General features: G+C 43.7%; 1 protein-coding gene across 4 annotated transcripts in view; it reads right to left on the bottom strand.

The window, feature by feature from the left end:
* Window positions 1-20,795, bottom strand: part of CEP135 (centrosomal protein 135) — a 307,612-nt gene that overhangs the window by 166,732 nt on the left and 120,085 nt on the right. For all 4 annotated transcript variants that reach the window (XM_033944786.1, XM_033944776.1, XM_033944765.1 and 1 more), the window contains exon 11: window positions 5,116-5,336. In XM_033944786.1, coding sequence (XP_033800677.1) covers window positions 5,116-5,336 — 221 coding nt within the window. The remainder of the gene's footprint in view (window positions 1-5,115; window positions 5,337-20,795) is intronic.

Raw genomic sequence — 20,795 nt, forward strand, 5'->3', positions numbered from 1 at the left:
GTACCAATTCAGCAGATTCCTCCCCAGCACTGTCTAAATCTTATCTAGGTGACATGTGAGATCTGCCACCTTCACACCAGGAAGGCAAGTGACCCTCAGGTCCATCATCCACCCAGCTATCTACATGCCTAATGATTGAATCTCCCACTTTATTGGCTGCCCTAACCCTTCCCTCCTGGGCAGAAGCCCCTGGAGACATATCCAGTGAGAGAGGGCATTGCATCCCCTGGTGGGCAGGTCCTGCTCTCCTTCAAGACCACCTCCATCCTCCAATACAGCACAGACCTCTGTCTCCCTCAACAATCCCAAGTCTGCTACTCTAGCATCAAGAGATGTTGTACATGTTTCCTGAGTGCTAGGAGCTCTTTGCACTGAGCACACACATAAGACCTCTCACTAACTGGGAGATAATCAAAACGTGACACTCAATGCAAAAGACTGGATAGCCTCCATCTTGCTGCTGAACTGCTGCCTGCTTCTTAAGAACATAAGAAATGCCTTCACCGAATCAGACCCTTGGTCCATCCAGTCCGGTGATCCGCACACGCAGAGGCCCAACTAGGTGCCTCATAATGAGACCTTGTTTACCTGTATCCCTCAATGTGATTTGCAAGGAGGTATGCATCCAACTTGCCCTTGAATCCTATAATGGAGGTCTCCGTCACAACGTCCTCCGGGAGAGCGTTCCAAGCGTCTACCACTCGCTGTGCGAAACAGAACTTCCTGACATTTGTCCTGGGCCTGTCGCCTCTCAACTTCAGTACATCACCTTACGTCCGAGTCACATTTGACAACGTGAATAACAATGCATCTTGCTGGATTTTATCTAGTCCTTTTAGTATTTTAAACGTCTATCATATCTCCACGCATTCTTCTTTTCTCTAGAGTGAACAAGCTTAGTTTTCTGAGGCGTTCTTTGTAGCTCAAATTTCCCATACCTTTTACTAGCTTTGTAGCTCGCCTTTGTACCCTTTCCAGCAGGGTTATATCCTTTTTTAGGTAGGGAGACCAGTGTTGGATACAATACTCCAGGTGTGGCCTGACCATTGCTCTGTAAAGCGGCATTATGACGTTAGCCGATCTACTTGTGAGTCCCTTCTTGATCATGCCCAACATCCTGTTCGCTTTCTTTGCAGCCGCCGCGCATTGTGCCGACGGTTTCAGTGTCCGGTCTATCAGTACCCCCAGGTCCCTTTCCTGTTCGCTCTTGCTCAATGTCACACCTAACATTTTATATTCATGTTCCTTGTTCTTCGTGCCTAGGTGTATCACTTTGCATTTTTCTATATTGAATTTCATCTGCCACTTTTCCGCCCATTTCTCTAGCTGGTTCAAATCTCTCTGGAGTTCTTCACTATCCATTTGTGATCCAACTGACCGACATAGTTTCGTGTCATCTGCGAACTTGATTATGTTACTCGTTGCTTCCTCTTCCAGGTCATTTATGAATATATTGAATAAGATTGGCCCAAGGACCGAGCCCTGGGGCACACCGCTTGTCACCTTTTCCCAGTCCGAGAACTTCCCATTTATGCTTACCCTCTGCAATCTGCTTTTCAGCCAATTCGCTATCCATCTTAGTATATCCCCCTCAATTCCATGGCTTTGTAGTTTCTTCAGAAGCCTAGCATGTGGAACCTTGTCAAACGCCTTCTGGAAGTCCAAGTATATTATATCCACCGGGTGTCTGCTATCAATATGTTTGTTCACCTTTTAAAAAAATTGAAGTAAATTCGTCAGACATGACTTCCCCTTCCTGAAGCCGTGTTGACTGTCTCTCATCAGGTCATGATTTTCCAGGTGCTGAACTATGCTGTCTTTGATTAGCGCTTCAACCATCTTCCCTGGAACCAACGTAAGACTCACAGGTCTATAGTTGCCTGGTTCTCCTCTCAATCCTTTTTTGTAGATTGGAATGACATTCGCTATCTTCCAATCCTCTGGTATTTCTTTGTTAAGTTGCTACGGGAGTTGGAATAAGCACACTAAGGCCCCTAAGATTGCTAGTTGCGTGCTAGATTATGGTAATGTTTAATTTTTATCATTATTTTGTAATGTAATTGGTAGGTTAACCTCTGATGATTTATTTGATTATTTCTTAAGAGCTAATTACTTTTTAGCCTTCTAATAGGTTCAAGGGACTATAAATCAGAGATCAGGCCAGGGGTGGGTGGAAACTGGAGAGGGTGGGCAGGAATTAAACATTAAACAAAGCTTTTCCTCAACTGCTCTCTGTGTCCTAATCTGATCTTACTTATGTCATGCTCTGAAATGCAACCTAAAATACTAATCTAGACTAAAACACTTTTTATATATAAACTAACAGACTCTAAAGGCTACACTGTTGCCTAAACTGACTGCTGAAAAAACAGAATATTGAACTAAAAAAGTAAAAGAGAAGGACAATGAAATGAGTTCTGATCGACAAGTCGATGAAGTCGTCCACGCAATGTGCGGCGGCGGCGGCAAAAAGGGCGAACAGAATGCTAGGAATGATAAAGAAGGGGATCATGAACAGATCGCAAAGTTTATCATGCTGTTGTACCGGGCTATGGAGCGCCCTCACCTGGAGTACTGCATCCAGCACTGGTCACCGTACATGAAGAAGGATACCGTACTACTCGAAAGGGTACAGAGAAGAGCGACTAAGATGGTTAAGGGACTGTAGGAGTTGCCGTACAGCGAAAGATTAGAGAAACTGGGCCTCTTCTCCCTCGAACAGAGGAGATTGAGAAGGGACATGATCGAAACATTCAAGGTACTGAAGGGAATAGATTTGGTAGATAAGGACAGGTTGTTCACCCTCTCCAAGGTAGGAAGAATGAGAGGGCACTCTCTAAAATTGAAAGGGGATAGATTCCGTACCAACATAAGGAAGTTCTTTTTCACCCAGAGAGTGGTAGAAAACTGGAATGCTCTTCCGGAGTCTGTGATAGAAGAAAACACCCTCAAGGGATTCAAAACAAAGTTAGACAAATTTATGCTGAATCAGAACGTACGCAGGTAGGGCTAGTCTCAATTAGGGCACTAGTCTTTGACCAGAGGGCCGCCATGTGAGCAGACTGCTGGGCACGATGGACCACCGGTCTGACCCAGCAGTGGCAATTCTTATGTTCTTAATCTACTATAACCCATGTTTTAATTTTTTCCAAGTTTGAATGCCAGCAGATAAGATATTTCAATGGAGTTTTTCTCTCCTTAGCAGATTCCCACTCAGTACCTCTTCAAGATGCCTGAAATATTATCTTGTCAGATCTGTCCAGGGTTCTGGGTTCTCTGCAAGGTAAAGTGTTAGCATATGAGCAAGAGCTGTTAACACACTTTAGGGAAGACTCAACCACAAGAGACAGGTCTAAGTGAAGTGAAGTTGAGGTTTATCAAACCCAGGACAAGTCTGAATTCTATAGAGGGTATCAAGCTTATGAGGAGCAACTGGCACAGCAAGAGGTATCTCCCAGTTCTTAAAAACAGCATCTTTCATGAGTTTATGGAGTGGTACTTTGATGCAACTCTTTAGGCCATTCTTCATAATCTAAGACCTAAATCAATTCTGCTCTAGGCTCCTCCCTCAGACATCATGCTGATAGAAAGTTATTGTCCCATTTGTCATACAAAGCTTGCGAAAATAAGCTTTCAGGTGGAGATTTGCAACGTGAAGGAGGTAGAGAAGGCTCAGACAGTATCCCATAAGATTCACCTACAGAGAATTCAGGAAAGTGATCACTGGAATAATGACAAATCAGAGTCAGTTTTATCACTCCCTGGGAAGACAATGCATGCATCAAGAGCACTGTAGGTGTCGATGCCAAAAGTTCTTCAAGCGGTGCCTGGAAATATCCTTGGACTGGGCTGAGACTAATACCGATGGTGCAGGAGCCTGTGTAGGTTGCGACTGCAGGAGTCCAACAAGCTCTTGTTGGAGTAATGCTTGGAGCTCATCTTGTATCAATGGCGCCAGTACCGATATTGGAAAAGGTACAGTGGGCACATGTTATACTAGATGACGAGGTGTCGGGAACCTCGATGCTGAGGGACGCCTTTGAGGAGACAACAGCTGTAGAAATGGTGATCAGTTGTCTTTGCAATGAGGCTTTGGAAGCCCTCGTGTCTGGTAGGGGAGACATGTTTGTGCTTCTTAGTTGTCTTACAAGGTTCCCCTGATGCCAGCGACACCAACAATAAATATGAGGAGTCCCTGAACTGTCGTTGAAGCAGATGGTGCAGGAGTCAATGTTGTAATAGAACAAGGTTGAGTGTTGAGATTGGTATCGCCAGGCATGGTCAATGCTTCTGAAGTGATACCGAAAAGCTTTCCAAATTGAAGTTTCTGGGTCTTAAGGTACTTCTTCTGCATGTGAGAGCAGAGGGTGCAAGAAATGTCTCGATAGTCTGTACCAAGACACTAGATTCACTAGATGTGCAGATCAGAGCCTGAAATGGTCCTATTACATTGAGTGCACTATTTGAAGTTGCCAGGTGCTTTGGATATTGAGGGAAAAACCACTGATGAGAAGTTAAAGGGCTCAATGGCCCAGGGAGTTCAAGTCAAACTTATTCCAAAAATGGTTTGAGGCTCCCGGAACAAATAAAGGCTTCGGGAGGCCTGAAGACCCAAAAATGCAAAATTGGAAAAAGTTGAAAAAACTTTAACTAAATAGGTACAAAAGAAAGAAAATAATGACAGACTAAAAATAAAAATAAAGTGAGGGCACAAAAATAGGCAAAAGTCTGACGCGCTGAGAACTGTGAAAAACAGCTTCTCAGCTCCTTGGAAAACTGAGAACTACAGGTCCTGTGAGCCAATGTTGGGCAGGAAGGCACTAACACGTGCACAGTGCAGGCATTGCTTTTTGATTGTCTATACTGGTTTCCATGGATGACGTTACCCATATGTGAAAATATATAACTGCTTGTCCTCTGAGAATGTCTATTACCTATTTTCAACTTATTCTTGCTGTACAATGCCTTGGGTGAATTTCTCAAAAAGATGGTAAATAAATCCAAAGAAGGAGAAAAGGGAAATGAATGAAGATGCAAGCGCTTAACTGTGGTTTGATAAGCTATGTATGCACTCTGAAGTCTAATTTATATATTAATTTTCTCAATAGAAGTTACCTTTTCTGGAGTGACATGGGATGGGCTTTCTTGCCTAGAATTATTTAATGGGCTAGATCTTCGTTTGAATGTTCTTTCAACATTTTCCAGTTCTCTCTTGTAGTAATCCCTTTCTTCTTCCAAGCTCTTCACAAACTTATCTAGCCGAGATGGTGATCTATCTCCACGCAAAATACCATATTGTGTTCTCATTTTCTCCACTTCAAGCACAAGATCTCGTTCTAGGGTGTAAAACAAACAAAAAAATGTAACATCTATTATGTTGATAGTGAAATTATTTAACGTATAATGTATATGTTGTGTTGATGGTGCTAATTAATGTTTCTTTTTTTTTCTTTTTTTTCATTATTCTTTATTAAAGTAATTTCACAATACGAAGATATTTAAAAATGTTTAGAGCTTAACCATCAAATATACAATTATAAATATAAGACTTTCTTTCTTTCTTTTTTTTAATTTTTAAAAAAGACTTTCTATCCAACAAAGGAAAAGGAAAACCCCAAATACATAATCATAATCTTTTACTATAATACCAAAAAAAATCCTCAAACCCCATCTCTCCCATCAACAAAACAACTCCCCACCCCCCATAGAGGTCAAGAGGTGACTCATCTAGTACATATTTCAAACCAATTCTAATCTATTTCTGAGATAACAAGATTCCACCCAAGTTTTATATTTACACTATATTTTTTGAAACATAGATAACTGATTTCTTCGTATGGCAGTTAACTTAGGGATCCTTTTACGTAGGTGTGCTAGCGTTTTTAGTACACGCACTGGATTTGTGTGCGCTAGCCGTAAAACTACTGCCTGCTCAAGAGGAGGCGGTAGCGGCGAGCACGCGTGGCATTTTAGCGTGCGCTATTCTGAGCATTAAGTACTTCAAAGTACTATACGGCCTGACCCCCAAGTACATAACGGACCTTTTCGCATTTTCTAATAACAAACTCAAGAGAAACACACACCCAAAACTCATTTCCCCTCCAGTTAGAGGCTGCAAAATGAAAAAACACCACGTACACCTTCTCTCTCACCAAGCAGTCCTATGGGGCAAAGACCTAGACCAACTGCTTTCGCCCACTACATACGGGGAATTCAGGAAATGCCTAAAAACTTACCTGTTCCAGAAATACCTAAACAATTGACCCGCGCTCCCTCTCCCTCCCCCCTCCCTATTCCACCTGAACTTACAGCACTGTTATAAATATAATCTGCTATCTTCATCTTATCGTAACTTTATGTTGCTATTTATCCCCAACAGGTCCTGTCGGACATTACCTACTAAAATGTACATATTACATTTTCGCTCAGCAAATTGTATTTCTATACTATTGCCTCCTGAGGTCTCTGATCTCTGTATTTCCTCTGAATATCTACTTATTGTATGTCGCTGAATGTCCAGCACTCTTGATTGTAAACCGCCTAGAAGTCACAAGATTGTGGCGGTATAGAAGAATAAAGTTATTATTATTATTATTATTATTAAGGCTCTAACGCGCCTTCATAAAAGGAGCCCTTAGACATAAACAAAATTATAAACAAATTTTACCTTATCTTAAACTATCTTAATCAATGGTACCGTATTTTTCACTCCATAAAATGCACTTTTTCCACCCCCAAAAAGGGTGAATACACCTCCCCCCCTCAGTACCTTTTTAAAGTTATGGTGGTCCAGCGCACTCTCCTGCTGGAAAGCTGGCTTTGGTAGCAGAACACGACCTTTGCACTTCCTGCCTGGTTCTGCACCACTCAGTGATACTCTCTTATGATAAAAATCTTTTAATTGTCTATACTGAAATAAATCTCGATCTACCAGTCCATATTCTGTCTTCAGACAGGCAAATGAGATTAAATTTCCATCCTTTGTTAATTGGCCTAGAATTCTCAGGCCATGTCTTTCCCAATGATAAAAGGCCTTATCTATTTCCCAGGAGCAAAGAAGGTGGCATATCTTATAGCTGTCTCATAAAAATTTTTTTTCGAAATTCCATCAATATATGCTGTATAATAGGATTATCATTAGAAGCTAATTTTTTCAAAGATTCAATAGGCAACAATGGAATTACCTATAGAGGAAATTCCTCTAACAAATTTTACTCCAAATTTACCCAGTCCTTATCAGCTTCACATTTCCACCTAATCAGATATTGCAATTGTGCTTCTTGAGAATATGATTGAAAATGGGGAACTGCCATTCCACCCAATTTTTTGGTTGGTATAACATATTACGTTGTACCCTTGGGTGTCTATTATTCCAAATATAGGTAAAAAGTTTTTTTTTCCAATCCTTTAAAAAAGGAAGATGGTATTTGTTCTGGAATTGCAGAGAACAAATAAAGGAGAACAATCATTTTAATAGAATGTACTCTACCTAGCCATGAAACATTTAAATGTTTCCATCTATTTAACTCATTCATAATCTTTTTAAGTAACTCTGGAAGATTAGCTGAATACAAATCAGCAAATGTTCTTGTTATATTTACCACCAAGTAACGCGAGTAATAATCTGTCCATTTAAAGGGAAATTTTCTTTAATATATAATTTTTCCCTATCATTTAAGAGGAGATCCAAAATCTCAGATTTGCTTGCATTAATTTTAAATCCTGAAATCTGAGCAAAAAGAGCCAATATCTGCATTACTGTTGACAAAGTATCTACCGGATTAGCCAGGGTAAAAAGAACATCATCAGCAAAAAGCAATATTTTTCGCTCCACTTGGCCACATTTAATACCTTGAATATCAGGGTGTTGAACTAATTGAGCCAGTAGTTCCACAGCTATGGAGAAGATTATTGGCGATAAAGCACAGCCTTGACGAGTCCCCCGTTCTAATTGGAAACTTTCTGAATAGGATCCATTAATCCTTAAATAAGCAAGGGGAGCCAGATAGAGTACTTGTACCCAAGCTATTTTCTCTAATAGCTTAAACAGATAGGGCCAATAGACCATGTCAAAGGACTTCTCCACATCTACTCCTAGTTCAGAGCTGAATGTTGAACTTCCCACAATAAATGGCATACCATTCTAATATTAACAAAGGTTCATCTACCTCTTATGAACCCTGCTTGATCATCTTTCACCAGTTGTGGCACTTATTGTTGCAATCTATTTGCCAGGATTTTTGTAAAAATCTTGTAGTATCGGCCGATATGAACACAACTGGTAGGATCTTTATCTGGTTTCAAAATTAAAGTGATTCCAGCTAATCTCCATGAATGTGGCAGTAAAGAACCCTTTTCTATAAAATTAAAGAAGGCTACCAATAGTTTAAAAAGATAGCTTTTAAAAACTTTATAGAACTTGGTTGAATAGCCATCAAGCCAGGTACTTTTCCAATTTTCATATCCTTGACGGCCCATAAAACCTCTTCTTCATCAATTGGCACAGATAGTTGTTCTGCTTCATTCTTTAACAGAGAATGATTATTCAAGTGGTCAAAGAATTTAGAGAGAATATCAACCGGTTCTTCATGTTCAGGAGTATACAATTTCTTATAATAATGTAGAAAAGCATCTTGAATTTCAGATGGAGTTATAAATTGTTTACCATTTTGATCAGTTATTTTGTTAATATAATTTCTTAAAGGTTTCTTATGTAATTTCTGAGCTAATAGTTTCCCTGTTTTATTAGCTGATTCAAAATATTCTTGCTGTAATGATTGCAATTTTATACTGATGTCAAGAAGGCCCATCTCCTGTAAATCTGATTTTAATATTTTAAGCTTCTCTAGCATTTTTTGATCTATTGATTTTCTTTTATCATTTTTCCCTTTTTTATAGTCATGCTCTGATTGATAAATCTGAGATAAAAGATTCCTCCTTTTTTGCACTCTTGTCTTATATACAAGGGACCCTAATAAAATGTTTCCCCCTTAATACAGCTTTAAAAGCTTCCCAAATGGCTATCGGGGATGTGACTCCATCCATATTAATCATTAGATAGTCTTGCAATTCTTTCCCTATTTGGTCTATATTTTGTGGATCTAGAAGTAAATAATCATCCAATTTCCAATATATAACTCCAATTCCCCTTTGCAAAATCCAGATATGAATACCTATAGGGGCATGATCTGACCATTTTTGGGCAGCTATATTTGATCTACCTATCTGAGGACTAAGTTCCTTACTCACCAGCCAGTAAACTATTCTAGAAAAAGTATCATGGGGTTCTGAATAGAATGTATAGTCTTGATCAAATGGATGTTAGAGCCGCTAAATATCAATTAAATCCCAATCTTCTAAAAACTTTTTTAAATGTTTCCTATCCTTTTTGCCATACAGAGCTAGACGGGAGGAATTATCTCTCTCTGGTAGGAGGGTCAAATTAAAATCTCCTCCTATTATCAAATTACCCTCTGAATGAGATTTCAAAAAATCACTCAATTTATCAAAAAATATCCCTTGATTGGAATTAGGGACATATACATTTAAAAAGGGTATATAATTTCCCTCCCATTTTCACCTTTAATAGTAAAAATTTTCACTCCCTATCTCTAATAGCATCTTCCAAACGGAAGAAAGTGAGTTTATCAAAAGAATAGCAACACCATTTGATTTAGATTTAGTTTTGTTAGAGGCAAAACAATTTGAGAATAATTTTTATGGACAAAAAGTTTTTCACAGCTTGGGAGTAAATGAGTCTCTTGGACAAATCCTATTGACATATGCATACATTCAGCTTCTTAAAAAAAAAAATTGATGTAGCATTATATACTAAAGATGACATTATGGTCACAAGAATCTCAGATGTCCAGTACACTGGGGAATCCCTTTGGGTTAATTTGGCCAGAGGGAAGGACAAATGCTTGTATCTTGGCGTAATTTACAGACCTCCAAGACAACATGATGACCTGGATATGGAAATAATCAGTGATATAGAAAATATCACCTTGCGTGGGGACACAGTAGTGTTAGGTGACTTCAACATGCCTGATGTGGATTGGGATAAACTTACCTCTGCTTCCGGCAGCAGCAGGAGGCTATTAAATGCTATGAAGGGAGCTGGTCTCAAGCAACTGGTGTTGGACCCAACAAGGGATCAGGCAATACTGGACCTATTACTTTCCAATGGAGAAAGTGTCACAGAGGTCTCGGTGGGCGACACATTGGCCTCCAGTGACCACAACATGGTATGGTTCAATCTTAGGAAAGGTTTCACTAAATCTACCACACTGACCAAGATCCTCAAATTCAAGGACACAAACTTCAAAGAAATGGGAGACTTCGTTCACCAGGCGCTACAAGAACAAGCAGAAACCGATAGCGTGGAAGAAATGTGGTCGACTTTGAAAACCACCATACAGGAAGCGACAAACCGCTATGTTAAATTAGTAAGTAAACAACGAAGGAACAATAAGCCGAAGTGGTTCACTACAGAGATCTCGGCCCTTATCAAGGAGAAGAAAAAAGCATTCATCTCTTACAAACAATCAGGGAAACAGGTCTCTAGAGCAGACTACTTGACCAAATCAAAAGCCGTCAAAACGGCAGTCAGAGAGGCTAAGTTTCACATGGAGGAGTCTCTGGCAAAAAACATCAAGAAGGGAGATAAATCCTTCTTTAGGTATATCAGTGACAGAAGTAAAAACTCAGGCGGGATTGTACGTCTTAGGAAACCAGACGGAGACTATGTGGAAAAGGATTCGGAAAAAGCCCAACTATTAAATGAATATTTCAGCTCAGTCTTCACCCGAGAAGCGCCGGGGCTTGGCCCTCATCTACAGACAAGGGTTGACTCAGTTGATCCGTTCAGTAACTTCGAGTTTACGCCCAGCAGTGTCTACAGTGAGCTATCAAGGCTCAAGGTTAACAAGGCAATGGGGCCTGACAACCTACACCCCAGGGTGCTAAGGGAGCTGTGTGATGTCCTGGCGGAGCCACTGTCCAAGCTCTTCAACCTCTCCCTTAGCAAAGGCAGCGTTCCGTTGGACTGGAGGACGGCTAACGTCATTCCACTCCACAAGAAAGGCTCCAAGATAGAGACAGCAAACTACAGACCAGTGAGTCTAACATCGATAGTAAGCAAACTAATGGAAACTCTAATAAAACACCAATTGGATATGATCCAGGATGAGGAGAATCTACGGGATCCCCGTCAACATGGATTTACAAAAGGGAGATCGTGCCAATCCAACTTGATCAGCTTCTTTGACTGGGTGACGGGGAAGCTAGATATTGGGGAGTCCCTGGACATCGTGTATCTGGACTTTAGCAAAGCATTTGATAGCGTACCACACCGCAGGTTGCTGAGCAAGATGAGTTCTATAGGATTAGGTGACACGTTGACGAAATGGGTTGGGAACTGGCTTGGAGGTAGGCTTCAGAGGGTGGTGGTGAACGGCACACCCTCTGAAATGACGGAAGTGATCAGTGGAGTGCCACAGGGCTCGGTCTTGGGCCCAATCCTATTCAACATCTTTATAAGGGACTTGGCAGAAGGGCTTAGGGGTAAAATAACATTATTCGCCGATGACGCCAAACTAAGTAATGTAGTGGGCAAATGCACAATAGATGATGTTTCAATGCCCGACAACATGATGCACGACCTACTCCTACTGGAGCGCTGGTCTAGATCCTGGCAACTCAGCTTCAATGCCAAAAAATGCAAAGTTATGCACCTGGGCAGCCAAAATCCATGCAAGACTTACACCCTAAATGGCGAGATCCTAACAAGAACTGAAGCAGAACGTGACCTAGGGGTGATCGTCAGTGAGGACATGAAGGCTGCCAATCAAGTGGAGCAAGCTTCATCCAAAGCAAGACAAGTCATAGGTTGCATACGCAGAGGCTTCGTCAGCCGAAAGCCGGAAGTCATTATGCCATTGTATAGATCCATGGTGAGGCCCCACCTGGAATACTGTGTGCAATTCTGGAGACCGCATTATCGCAAGGATGTGCTGAGACTGGAGTCGGTTCAGAGAATGGCCACTCGGATGGTCTCAGGACTCAAGGCTCTCCCATACGAGGAACGGTTAAACAAATTGCACCTATACTCACTCGAGGAGCGCAGAGAGAGGGGGGACATGATCGAGACGTTCAAGTATCTCTCGGGCCGCATAGAGACGGAGGAAGATATCTTTCTCTTCAAGGGTCCCACGACAACAAGAGGGCATCCGTGGAAAATTAGGGGAGGGAAACTACGAGCTGACACCAGGAAATTCTTTTTCACAGAAAGGGTGGTTGATCGCTGGAATAGTCTTCCACTACATGTGATCGAGGCCAGCAGCGTGCCTGATTTTAAGGCCAGATGGGATCGTCATGTGGGATCTATTCACAGGGCAAAGGAAGAGGAGGGATCTATTCACAGGGCAATGGTAGGGGAGGGACATTAGGGTGGGCAGACTGGATGGGCCTTGGCCCTTATCTGCCGTCTATTTCTATGTTTCTATGTTTCTATGTTTGTATGATGTTTCCTTGGCAAATTCAACCCACGAACATTTATTGAAACACAATTTTGATATTTAGAAGTCAGGTTCAATCAAAAAATAGCAAATCTCAGATCAACTAACCTCATCTCATTTATACCACTCACATTCTTCATTCTCCAACACACATACATATCACCTCCTGACCTCTCCCCATTCCCCATCCCAAACCTATTCTCGCAAACCTTACATTCATATAAAACATCTCTAAACCTTCTCCCTTTCCTTATCTACCCATCTTCCCCTCCTTCCCCCCACTTCTTTTAGACCCTCCCGTCTTGGTTCTGAAGCCAGTACCAAAACCTAACTTCAGTTGCCATAACCACAAATCACTAAGTAGCCCCACACCAAGCTCAAAAATTATCCTTCAGCTATCCTTTAAAATCTCAATAGGATTTCTCCTTATCATAGTCTAAATCAAACCAGATTTATTCATTGTCCAGTAGATCCGGATAGTAACTCCTACTATTGTTTTTCCGATTGTCTATGCAGCCTTTTCTTTTGATCAACCCGATACCATCATTGACTCATTGTGCCCTGTGTTAACAGATATGATTGTCCATGCTGTTGCTTATTTTTGAACATAAAGGATAATCCAAACGGATAATGCCATTTGTATCTTATATTATTTTTTTGTAAACATTTAGTAGCTTCTCGACATTCCCTCCGACGTCTCAGAGTAATTGCAGATAGATCAGCAAATAGTTCAACCTTTACTCCTTCTAACGTGAGGTATCCAACTTTCCAGGCAGCTTGTAACACCTTTTCCTTCTGTGGGAAACAAAGAAAACATGCTATCATGTCATGGGGTCCACCAGATTGTCGGGGACCCAGGGCCCGATGAACACGTTCAAATTCTGTAACAGGTAACTCTGCCTCTGGGTCTGCCACTTGCAAAAATTTATGGCATATAGATTGCATCAAATCCATCGTATCTTTAGCCTCTTCATGTTCCGGGACCCCATGGGCTCGTATATTATTCCACCTTGCCCTATTCTCCCCATCTTCAATCTTAAGAAGTAAATCCTCCGTCATTGAGTCCAACTGATTACAATGTTTCTGAATTTCAGCTATTTCCTGATCCTGTGAAATAATTCTTTCTTCAAATTGTTGAAGGCTTTGTCCCATATCATCCATCTTTTTATGTAGCATATCAATATTCACTTTTATATCTGTCATGAAAACTGTTAAGGCTAATTTAATATCACCCATCCATTGTTGAAGATCATCTTTAATTGCCAGTGTAACTTCTGCGGGGGAGGGCACAAGCAATTCAATCGACTCTTTACTAAGAGCGTTCTGCTCGGCGTCTCCCTGTGGCATCGCCATCATAGCAGATGCGGAGCCAGTCTCCTCTCCCGTTCGGAATGCAAAAATCTTTAAGGTCTGGTCTGGTTTTTTTTACTAGCCATATTGTCTGTTTGCTCCTAGAAAGAAGTCTCCCACCAGGACTTAGCTCAAATAGGGCAACTGAGGGAGCTAAATTTGCTAATTTCGGTGTGGTCAAGCCTAAGCTCTCAAGTTACTCAGCCATCCATTCTGGTTACATCACCGGAAGTTGCCCAGGAACCCATGACTAGGAACCTTTGACTCACTAATTAATGTTTCATGTTTGACTGAAAGCTGCAGAGGAATCATGATTGGCAGTAGAGAAGCATTTCAAAATAACTACAGTAAATATAACTAAATAATATAATCTAGATCCAATACAACCACACTATGCTCCTATTCAAAATTATAGCAAAACTGATTGATAAAATGTAATTGTTTGCTTCTTATTCTTCAGAAAGAAAGAAATGGATCACATGATCTGGTCTTAATGACTACAAAAAGCATTTCCCAAAGAGTTAAAATATTGAAATTTAGAAATGGTTGTGAAGCAACAATGGAGTTACCAACAGCCATCATGTTTTAAAGAGAAAATGATGCCTGTTCAACTGTGAAGGTGAATAGGATGTATAAATCCAGGGAGCAGCTGTTAACAGAACAATAATTACAGGCAAGATAAAGCAGTTACTCACCTGTAGCAAATGTTCTCTGAGGACACATATGTATATGTGAGTGACATCATTCAATGGAATCCAGCACGGAGCAATTTTCTAGCTTCTTTCCAGAATCTTTTGGAACTGCATACAGTGCATGCATATCCATCTTCCTGCCAGCCAGTCTAATAAATGGCTAATCAAATACAATTCTTAGGGGAGGTGGTCAAGTATGTGATGATATGTGTCCTGCTGTCCTTGGAACACACACTTGCTATAACTAAGTAACTTCACTTTCTTTGAGAACAGTATATTTTCACATGTGAAAATCCCTAGTAACTAGGCTGAATGAAACAAAAAAAGGAAGGCCTGCAACAGTTTAATGCCTAGAACAATATTTTTATGACTTTTTTGATCTGCTTGCAACAGAAAACAAAATGGGCTAAGAGTGGTGAAGTTGGATTGTAGATTCCAAATAAATTCTGAAAGACTGACTGATCAAATCAGCTGCTGCATCGGGAACCTTGCTCTAAGCAGTAGTGAGATGCAAGTGTGAGTACTGATGACCATGATACAGTCTTACAAATCTTCTCTATTAAGGATGACCTCAAATGGACTACCGATGCAGCCATGGTTTTGATATTATGAGCAGTAACAAGACCCTCTAGAGCAGTGGTTCCCAAACTTGTCTTGCAGGAAACTCAGGGTGCTCAGCCGAAGGCTGCAACTCTTGAATAGACACATTAGATTTGCGTACCACGGTCCACAAGGCCAATCTGAAGTCATCAGAATGACACAACCAGGATGGGCCGCAATCCTTCGAATGACCTGGTCGAACATCAGCCAAGGAGGAAAGACATACAGGAGAATCTCCTGAGTCCACAGTTGCACCACAGCATCGAGCCCCTCGTTTCCGGGCTGACATCTTCGACTGAAGAAGCAATCTACTTTCTTGATCCTTGCCATAGCCATGAGGTCGAAGCAGGCCCGATCCCAGTGCCTCATTATTGCTTGGAATGTCACTGCCGACTGCCCAGATCCAGAATCCATCTGCTGAAGGCATCTGCTTGAACATTCTCTACTCTCGCCACAAGTGCTGCCATCAGCACTAGAGGGTGATGTTCCATCTAAAAAAAAATAAGGCGGGATTCCTGAGCCAGAGGAGTGCTCTTGGATCCTCCCTAGTGATTAACGTAGGCTACTGCCGTCACAGTGCCGGAGAAGACTCTGACCATTTGGCCCTGACCACTTGGCCCTCTGCAATCTTGCCAGAGCTAGCCGAATGGCTCAGAGTTCCAACTGGTTGATTGACCATTTTTGCTGAGAGGGCGTCCTCAATGTGAGCAAAAACCCGCAATCACCGCACAAAGACAGATAGGGTAGGGAACTATATCGGTCTAAAAGCTAACAGAAAGGAAATTAGCAGGTAAGAACCTAATTTTTCCTTCTATATTGCTTGATAGACCGGTATAGTTCCGGGACGTACCAAAGCAGTACCCATCAAGGGTGGGACCCCCAAAGGGCCAACAGAACACCGAATACCGCATCCCGATGCGCCTGAACATCTACATGGTAGTGTCTGACAAAGGAATGCAGAGAAGACCAAACTGCAGCCTTGCAAATATCCACTGGAGTCACTAGAGAAGACTCAGCCCAAGAAGCTGCCTGACTCCTAGTGGAATGAGCCTCGAGAAATTCTGGAACAGGCTTCTTCTTAAGAAGATAAGCAGAAGCAATAGTTTCCTTGATCCAGTGCGCAATAGTAGCCTTAGAAGTGCCATCCCCCTTACGAGGACCTGCTAGAAAGACAAAGAGATGATCTGATTTCCTGATCTCCTGGATCCGCTGCACATAAGAGTGAAGGATCTGACTGACATAAAAATTGTGCAGCTGGCTCTGTTCAGAAGAGCCCTCCCGGCTACCTAACCCCGGGAAGACCACAGCCTGATTTGACCTGAAAAGGAGAAACTACCTTTGGCAGAAAAGAAAGAACAGGCCGCAAGACAAGGCGCTCCCAAAAAACTCCAACAAGAGAGCTCTACAAGAGAAAGCTTGCAGCTCAGAAACAAATCTAGCTGAAGTAATGGCCACCAAGAAGACCGCTTTGAGAGTAAGGTCCTTCAAAGAGCAGTTGCCCAATGGTTCAAAAGGAGGGCGCATTAGAACTGACAGAACCAGATTGAGATCCCAAGATGGAACAGAGGGCCGCATGGGAGGCCTGAGCAACTTGTCCGCCTGCAAGAACCGAATCATATCAGGAATGGAAGTCAAACGCTGTCCTTTCACAAACCCCCGAAAGGCTGACAAGGCCGCAAGCTGAACCCGGAGAGAAGACCAAGCCAGTCCCCTATCCAGGCCATCTTGCAAAAATTCTAAGATATTAGGCAGGGAAGCACGAAAAGATACCACCCACGTGCATCACACCACTCCTCAAATAGACGTCAAACCCTCACATAAACCCGAGAGGTGGAAAGCCTCCAGGACTCCAAGAGCCTTTCAAGAGCCAAGCTGTAAAACAAAAGGGATTCTGATCAAACATTGGAATGGGACCCTGCGATAGAAGGTCGATCAAGAGAGGCAGAGGAAGAGGATCTGCCACCAGATGCCTCACCAGATCCGCATTCCATGGCCAACGAGGCCAAATCGGCTAAATCGGAGCCACCAGAACCATGAGACCCGGATGGCGAATTATGCGGAGTTGGACTCTGTCCACTAATGGTCATGGAGGGAACACATAAAACAGCCCCTCCGATGGCCATGGTTGAACCTGCTCGTCTCTGTGATGACTAAAGAAGCGGGGTGTTTTGTCGTTGACACTTGTGGCCATCAGGTCCATGAGGGGCTGACCCCAAGACTGCATGATCAACTGAAAAACCACCTGGCTTAGACACCACTCTCTGGGATCTAGCACATGACGACTGAGGAAGTCCGCTTGAACATTCTCAACTTCGGCTATGTGAGATGCTGATATTTCTTGAAGATGCGACTCCGCCCAGACCATGAGCAGAGTCACCTCCTGTGCCACCAAAGTGCTCCTGGTGCCCCCTTGATGATTGACATAGGCCACCGTCGTGGCATTGTCTGACAGAACCCTGACTGACTTGTCCATCAGAAAAGACTGGAAGGGCTAGCAATGCCAGACAGATGGCTCTAGTCTCCAAGATATTGATCAACCAAGAAGCCTCCTGCACGAACCAGGTGCCCTGATCTGAGTGACCTAGACACTGAGCTCCCCAACCGATAAGACTGGCATCCGTGAGCAGCACTGTCTACTGCAGCTGATCCAGACTCACCCCTTGTACAAGATGGGGAGTCTGTAGCCACCAATGAAGACTGCTCCGAGCTAAGCCTGAAGCGGAACAGGGTGATCCAGACTGTGCCTCTGAGGCGACCACCTCCGAAGAAGAGCATACTGAAGAAGAAGCATGTGGGCCCGCAACCACCTCACCATATCGAGGGAGGCTGCCATTGACCCCAAGACTTGGAGGAAATCCTGCGCCCGAGGACAACGGGATGCCATAAGCATGCGAATCTGAGATTGCAATTTGCTTACCCGGACCTCCGAAAGGAAGACCTTCCCCAAGGAGGTGTCAAACAGGACCCCTAGATATTCCAGGCACTGAGATGGGGACAACCAGCTCTTGGAAAGGTTCACTACCTAGCCCAGTGACTGCAGAAACTCCACCACCTGAGCCGTGACCCAAGTGCTCTCCAGGAATGACTTGGCGCGACTCAACCAGTCATCCGGGTAGGGATAAACAAGAATGCCCTCTATTCGCAACGCCGCCACGACGACCACCATCACCTTGGTGAACGTCTGTGGAGCTGTGGCCAGACCAAAGGGAAGAGCACAGAACTGATAATGTTGCCCCAAGATTGCAAAGCGCAGGAAGCGATGATGGGAGATCCGAACAGGAATATTTAAGTAGGCCTCGGTCAGATCTAGAGAGGTCAGAAACTCCCCCGGCTGAATCGCCAGAACTGCAGAGTTTCCATGCGGAAGGAAGACACATGAAGAGCCCTGTTGACCCCCCTTCAAATCCAGGATGGGTCGAAAGGTCCCTTCTTTCTTTGGCACCACAAAGTAAATCAAGTACCAACCTGTTCCCCACTCCTGCGGGGGGAACTGGAACCACCGAACGGCGATCCAACAAGCACTGAAGGGTCTGGTGAAAAGCATGCTGCTTCCATGCCACCTGCAAGGGAGAAGCGAGAAAATGCTCTGGCAAGGACCGGATGAACTCCAGAGCATAGCCTTCCTGGATCACTTCCAGAACCCACTGATCAAACGTGATGTCTGCCCACTTTGTAGCTAAATCCCGCAGCTCGGTGCCCACCAGAAGCAAGACAGGCGCCGACAAGGAGTCATTTTGCAGGACAGGCGGCAGGGGACCCAGCGGGGGCATTACCTGCACCCCAACGGGCCCCACGAAAGGACTGCATGCACTGGAAAACCTGCCTCTAGAGAGCTCATAAGATGGAACAGAGGCAGCTCCTCTACCAGAACGGAAGCAGCAGAAATCACGCCCACACCCACGAGTAGTGCCAGCGTGAGCCAACAGCCAAGGCCTATCCTCAGGCAAGCGAGGCACTTTGGAATCAGTGAGAGTCTGAACCAACCTGTCCAGGTTCTCATGAAACAAGAAAGACGCTTTAAAAGGGAACTTTGTCAACTTAGCCTTGGACGCTGCATCCGCCGACCAAGCATGAAACCACAAGGTACGGTGTGCTGCCACATGGCAGAAGCTTGCAAGAGGTCATACAAGGCATCCGAGAGATAAGAAGCACCCAATTCAATTTTGGAAACTTCTTGCTTCAGCAAGTTCCAATTCACCTCCTTACTGTCAAGAACATGTTGGGCCCAACAAAAACACACCTGAGCCACGAGCCCGCCACACATTGCTGCCTGGACCGACAGAGCCATCACATCAAAACTCTGTTTAAGGAGGGACTCCAACTTACGTTCCTCCGGGTCCTTCAAGGTCGCACCGCCCTGAACAGGCACGGAATGCCTCTTAGAAATGGCTGAGACCACCGCCTCTACAACGGGTGACTTCAAAGAGTCCCTATCCCCCTCAGGAATGGGATACAGGTGGACCATAGAGCAAACAAACCGAAAAGGGGCTTCAGGCACCTGCCACTGAGCGAGCATAACATCCCAAATATCCTGATGCACAGGAAAAGAGCGGGAAGCAGAGCGAATCCCTTTAAGCAAGGGGTCCACCGTACGCGGGGGCTCCAAAATGGGGTCCTCAAAGTGCAAAACCGAGGAGACCTGCATAATTAACTACTGAAGCTCTTCCCGCTGAAAAATGCGCACCACAGACGCTTCTTCGCCAGCTGGAGGGTGCTCAAATAACTTGCTGATGGAATCCGAACCCCAAGAGGATCCTGGAATTCTCCCCAAGGGTCCAGGTCCTCCTCATAGAAACATAGAAAGATGACGGCAGAAAAGGGCCACAGCCCATCAAGTCTGCCCACTCTATTGACCCACCCCATTAAGTCTGAATGCTAATGACCTAGTTCCTTAACTCGACCCTCGTAGGGATCCCACTGGATGTCCCATTTATTCTTAAAGTCGAGCACGCTGGTGGCCTTGATCACCTGCACCGGAAGTCTGTTCCAGTGATCTACCACCCTTTCTGTGAAGAAATACTTCCTGGTGTCACCACTAAATTTTCCTCCTCTGAGTTTGAGTGGGTGCCCCCTTGTGACCGAGGGTCCCTTGGGAAAGAATATATCGTTTTCCACCTCGACACGACCCGTGCCGTACTTAAATGTCTCAATCATGTCACCCCTTTCCCTGCGCTCCTCTAGGGTATAGAGCTGCAGTTTGCCCAGTCTTTCTTCGTATGAGAGACCCTTGAGCCCCGAGACCATCCTAGTGGCCATCCTCTGGACCGACTCAGCTCGAAGCACATCTTTCCGGTAATGTGGCCTCCAGAATTGCACACAGTATTCCAGATGGGGTCTCACCATGGTTCTATAGAGTGGCATAAGGACTTCAGGTTTACGGCTGACGAAGCTTCTATTGATACATCCCATCATTTGCCTTGCCTTTGATGAGGCCTTCTCTACTTGTTTGGCAGCCTTCATGTCTGCACTGATGATTACCCCCAAGTCCCGTTCCTCTGAAGTCCTAGCTAGCGTTTCTCCATTCAAGGAGTATGTTCTGCATGGATTTTCTCTGCCGAGATGCATGACCTTACATTTTTTAGCGTTGAAGCCTAGCTGCCATGTCGAGGACCAGTTTTCTAACGTGATCAGATCT

Source organism: Geotrypetes seraphini, chromosome 1 (genome assembly GCF_902459505.1).
Source record: "Geotrypetes seraphini chromosome 1, aGeoSer1.1, whole genome shotgun sequence".
NCBI classification, from domain to species: Eukaryota; Metazoa; Chordata; class Amphibia; order Gymnophiona; family Dermophiidae; genus Geotrypetes; species Geotrypetes seraphini.